The sequence below is a fragment of the Cardiocondyla obscurior genome, linkage group LG01, assembly GCF_019399895.1.
Source record: "Cardiocondyla obscurior isolate alpha-2009 linkage group LG01, Cobs3.1, whole genome shotgun sequence".
NCBI classification, from domain to species: Eukaryota; Metazoa; Arthropoda; class Insecta; order Hymenoptera; family Formicidae; genus Cardiocondyla; species Cardiocondyla obscurior.
The window spans coordinates 7,488,849-7,494,581 of record NC_091864.1 but is presented as its reverse complement, the minus strand read 5'-3'; the positions used below and the strand labels follow the sequence as shown (position 1 = coordinate 7,494,581).

The 5,733-nt window shown below is 38.6% G+C and overlaps 1 protein-coding gene across 1 annotated transcript; it reads right to left on the bottom strand.

Moving 5' to 3' along the window:
- Nucleotides 1–647: 647 nt before the first annotated feature.
- Nucleotides 648–3,855, bottom strand: Mettl14 (methyltransferase like 14). The gene is made up of 5 exons (XM_070664533.1): nt 3,397–3,855; nt 3,110–3,286; nt 2,729–3,046; nt 2,240–2,622; nt 648–2,114 (listed from the first exon to the last, which is right to left on the bottom strand). The coding sequence occupies exons 1-5, from the start codon at nt 3,451–3,453 to the stop codon at nt 1,877–1,879; spliced, it is 1,173 nt and encodes a 390-aa protein (XP_070520634.1). The 5' UTR covers nt 3,454–3,855; the 3' UTR covers nt 648–1,876.
- Nucleotides 3,856–5,733: the final 1,878 nt, after the last annotated feature.

The following is a 5,733-nucleotide window of genomic DNA, read 5'->3' as shown; positions in this document are numbered from 1 at the left end:
ATAGACTTTGTTAATTATTATATTATTATTATTATTATTAATTAGATCGTTTATGTATTTTATTTATATGATCATGTTGTACCAGGGTTTTTAATACTCTATTTCGATCTTTTGTATTATGCCATTGTTAGTAGATTGACGACGAGAAAGTTAGAGATGTAACGTTGCGTTCGAGAACGCGTTACGAGAGAATAGGTACGTTAAGGTCCATCATAAATGAATTTCGAATAACTGATTTTTATGCTAGATCGATAAGTGTAGCAATAAACAGATATACGTCGTTTGATTTATTTCTGCGTATTTAATTAAATAATAAATAAATAAAAAAGAAAAAAAAAGAAAAAGAAGAATAGAAAAATATAAAAAATAGAAAAAAAAATCGTGACTTTTGCTGTTATAATGAAATAATAAATCGACATCTCGCGTCTATTCAACAATAAGAGTTTAAGTTTTGACACTGACATTTATAAATATATCGCGACCCCGGCATTACAAAATAACGAAGTACGTATATTCGTTATACGTGCAACTAAAAAAAAAAAAAAAAAAAAAAAAATTGCAATTGACCGAACTTTATGGAAATTTGTTTCTTCAAATATAGATATTTTTTATCTACCGGAAGCTTTACTGGGACCAATAAAACTACCTTGTAAGTTTGCGTATTTTCTTTCTTCTTTGCTGACAGCGATTTTTATTTTAAGAGCTCTATATATTTATGATATATGTTATAAATTAATTACTCGACTCAGCCTATAGAGTACAAAATACGTGACTTGATCTCAGATTTAAATAGGAAATTAATTACCCTTTTCTGCCTTTTTGAATAAGCGCGGCTGATTTAATTTAATTTTTTTTTTTTTCTTTTTAATGGCTATTATTGAAAGTATATATTAAGGAATTATGTTAACAAAGAACAGGTTTTACATTTGCAAAAATTAGAAGTTTCTGAATTTATTACACACTGAACTATTTGTAAATTAATTTTCTCGTCGAATATACGCGACAAGTAACGTTTGAAATTTCCGTCATCACACGTCTGTGGGTAGCATGGTGATATTTAAAAATTAATCCAATATCAAGTATTTCTTTACGCGGAAAATATATATTATATAAGAGCTACGGCAAAAAGCTTTTAAGCAGATAAAAAACGTACGTGAGAAAAACTTTTGAAAACATGCCATAATAATTAGGAACGTTATATTTGTTATTTTTTTTTTTTTTATCTTTTTTACCTTTGTAATGCGTAACTAAACATTTTCAACAACCGACGAGAAACACGCGGCTTTTTTATTCTCTCAAGAATAAACTCTTTACTGTTATTTAATTCATTAGCATGTTAAACGCGACGCCGTTCTCTGCGGGTCGGCGCTAGATTTTACGTTTACACCGTAGGCTGCGGGTATGTCGCATTTAACGTGTTAATCTATTCTACTCGATTAATTATCAATTTTTGCTTCCATAACTAAACGAACATAGCATAAAACTTTGTTCCTAGTGCGAATTATACCGCAGTTAGATGCAAATTAGATAAAAATTCGTCAAACTTTGATTGTACACGATCTTCCTTAGCGTCTTATTTTTAACAATTTTCTTCACCTTTTAAAATGCGACTCTGGGAGTCCAATTGATCGTTAATGATTTAAAGATAGAGGCAATACTATATACTATCCGCAGATAGTTAAGTTACATGTAATTATGCGTTTTTTACAATGTACCTTGCAATAACAATAAGTTTGATATTAAAACAATATGTTTTATCTTTATTTTTTTTTATCCAACTCCTCCTATGTGAATTTTTTTGCCAAGTTAATTGCGTATTTATATTTTTAGATGTTTTTACAGTTATCGTAATAATAATTAAATGTAATATTGTAATTTATCTTCCTCTACCTCTACCGCGATTAAAGCCTCCTCTCCCTCGTCCAGATACTTTTCCCTTTGGTGGCGGCGATTTCGGTCTGAGCGCTTCTATCCTTTCGGTGCAACCAGTAGTAATCTGACCATTTACGAAGTAACTCTGATAGAGATCCGCATTGAAATTGGTGTTCGTTAACTCCGGACCGACAGTGAGCCAACCGGGTCTAATAGTACTATCGCGACCAAAGAGATGCAACCTGAATAATACATTTTTTTTAATTGAAAATAAGTAAAACATCTCATACACTGAAAAATAATCTAATTTGTTTCGCATATAAAAAAAAAGAAGCTGAAAGAGTTTTGTACGAATACATTTTCGTACCTTCTTCGGCCAAGGCAGAAGTGCTCGATAATATGGAAAATTTCTACAGGTTTTTCAATGGATCCATAGTCGGGCTCTTCAGATATAATGAGATCAATGTCGACGTTGGCGTGAATAAAATCCCCGTCTGTGGATCGTCGCACTGTTCCTTTGATACCCATCAGACAATGTTCCTTCGTTCTTTGTAACACCGCCTTACTGTCTAGATTTTTGCTATGACCGGGATTATTGATGTTTGTACGAATCCAACAGATATCCTCGCAACGACGAAAACCCCACTTGCGTAGACAAAATCGACCCATATCCAATCCATCGCTACTACCACACCACAGAAATACAAAGCTACGATTGGCGGCCACCTCACTAATGTCTAATTCCATTATCTGTATACGCACATAATTAAAAAAAGACAATTATAATTTTCAAACTAAAATTATAATTTTCGTAATGTTAATTTTTTAACAGTGATGTTAATAATGTAAGACTAACTTGGTCCCAATTCCAAAGCTGCACATTAGTTGCACCACATGTTCTTTGATACTCTTCTAAAGGTGGTTCTATAAGAATGACATCAAATTTACAATTAAGGTCTTTCAAATTATAGGACAGCAGGTCCGTTTTTAGATACATTGGTGGGGTAGCCGTCTCTGCAATTAAATCATCCTTGAGCTTAATAAGTTCACGCAATTTTGGGTATTCCTCGAACCTATCTGCTAAACCCACGTCTCTGATAAAATTCTGTGGGCGTTGACCAGTGTCAATAAAGTGTTGACAGTAATCATTATGTGGATTCGACGATTGTGTTCCCTATACGTATACAAAAAGTATTTTAGGCATACAGCATTTCAACGTAAAACTATCTACAAGTACCTTTAAGAACGTCGAGGAATCCTTATATACAATTTCATCTGTCGTAGCAATGTCATCTTTCAAATCCTTCACCGTGTTATCAGACTTGTCACTGGACGGCCTACCTTTCTTTTTCTGTGTGTCTTCCACATCAGTTCCTAAAATCTGTCGCAGCTCATCCACGCTCGAAACCCCAAGCTATCAACAAAATAATATGAAAGCGATGACGCGAAGATCCCAACGTTTGTCTTAATATTACAAGATACGAAAGTTATCGTTTCCTTTCGGAAGTAAATTCTAATGCTCACCGTTTGCGCTAAAAGTTTCTTACGCTTCTGCGAGCGTTCCCAGCGTGCTTGTAGCATAATTTACATCTTCGTTTAAGTCGCGAATGTAAATATTTCCAAGGAGTTCTTACGTCGGGTTTCGCCTTGTAAAATTGTCATCATCGGCGCCCAGAGAAGAAAAACTACGCGCGAGCAGAGTAATTTCCTCACTCGCAAATTGTTTCGGTGTAAATTCAACTATCGTTTACACGGTATACTGCTGAGAGATAAATGCTATTTTCAATCTGCATGCTTTCCGCCGATAGACACTGTAACGTGTTCTCTCTTTTTTCGTTTTTCTCTTACTCTATGTCTTTTTGATATTTAATTAAAATCTTCTAAAAGCTGTTAATGTCACGAATGAGTATCTCGACATAACCTACTCGATTACAAGATGTTCAATACTGTCAGATCAGGTGCCGACATGATGCTCGAATAAAATTATGGACGACGGCAATCATACTGTAACGACAGTATCTACCCCTAGTGGGTTTCTCGTGAAACTATAGAAAATTTGTCTGACTATACTCGCGGCGGTACTACTGACTAGATGCTTCTTTTTTTTTTTTAATTCCCTAGAAATCCGTTACGAGCTGCCACTATCTCCGTCTCCGTCTCTTGCGAACCGAAGCAAAGTAACGACTAATGACACGAGTCAGCGGACGGCAGGAGTCGCATTTTACAGCGGTATATCTCAAATCCTTTTTTATTTTACAATTTTAAGCTCGTTCTTCGTAGCTAAATTACCACCACTAGTTCACGAGTTATCTTTTTCCCCGCACGTCGAAGGAAAAGCGATGACCATCTAACTAGAAGTGTCGGTGCAAGCTACAGCGAACGCTTACGAAGAAACGCAACGAAAGATTTATTTCTCCATTTTGCTCGTTACCTCTACGCCTACTTAGCGAGATGTTTTACCGCTTTGCTGTACGTGTCGGATGATCACGGTATTATTACGTTACGAGATAAACGTACGTCGCATCGTGCGTGGTAATAAGACGTCCCGGATCAGTGGACGGAAACAAAAGACGGTAGGTAGACCCGCACAAATACATTTATACGTCGGTCTGAGACATCATGTATGTATACGCAGCACCGTGTGAGTTAACCGTTAACACTAATCTGATTTTCTGTCGTAAAACAGCGTAATTTTCGAAGAAAAGACGAGAGAAAGAGAAAAAAGACTAAGATAAATAGAATAAACAGGAAATGTTCTTTGCAGCAGATAAGAAACAGACGACGACCCGGGAAAGGAGGAATTGAACGAAGAAAGGAAGTGCCGATGGGGTTGCCGGAGCCCGGTGGAAAAGGAGGCTGCGGTTAGCCGGATGAATCCGGCGGCGAGCGGCGGAGGAGGAAGGCGTCGACTAGACAAAAGAAGAACGGCTCGCACCGTGACGACAATGGGACGCGAGTGGTACAACGTTAGGAGCATTCGCCGAAAGAATGAGCGAGGAAACGAGCCGCCGTACATTGCCGCTGCACAGCGTGCAGCTTCCGCCTTTTCGCTCCGGCTTACGTGCACGTATCCAATTAATAATTCGCTTTCAAACCGACGTGTAATTAGTCGGTCTCACGGGCTTGAATTCTTTTTGCAGATCGGGGCATGCGGATCGAGTCGGAGAGAATAGCTAGTGGAGAGGTACGCGTCGAATTCTAACGCTATTATACATATTTAATTAAGTGATTAATTTAATCTGGAAACGATACGCAAAGTAATCGATTGGTGTACATCGAAGTAATATCTTTTCACGTCTCCGTATGGGCTTCGTCGAAATTACGCTCGCACGTGCTCCAATTCTGTACCACGATTTCGTTCTCGATTCTTCTAATTGTCGCGAAACGCGAAATTGTTCCGTAAATGATTTCGGCGAGTTCGACGTGTAACATACAAACGCCGCTCTTCGACACATGTTCGGGAAAACAATTTTTTGCTGGCGTTCTCTCTCGCCGGTGAAGGTCTCGGTTACGCGTATGGATATGTACATCGCGCATACATACGCGACGGGTATCGCGGACGCGAGTCGACGGTGCCGAGGCAAACGAGGGAGCGTTTTCTTGAGAGTAAAAAACCAGCGCGGGCGATAAAAACCGGGGGTGAATCGGCGTCGTCGCGCTTGATTGGCGCCTCGCGAATTTATCCCAAAAATCGAGGAGGATTCCGAGAAACCGTACCACCCGGGAGGGGCCCTTCGCGGGACCCCTCCTCCGGGATGACTCCCCTTTTACTCGGTACCACCGCCATATATGTTTACACCGCGTACACCGTCCCGCGCACCTTCGACCGATCGGTCGATCACTTGCTCGCGCCAATTACAA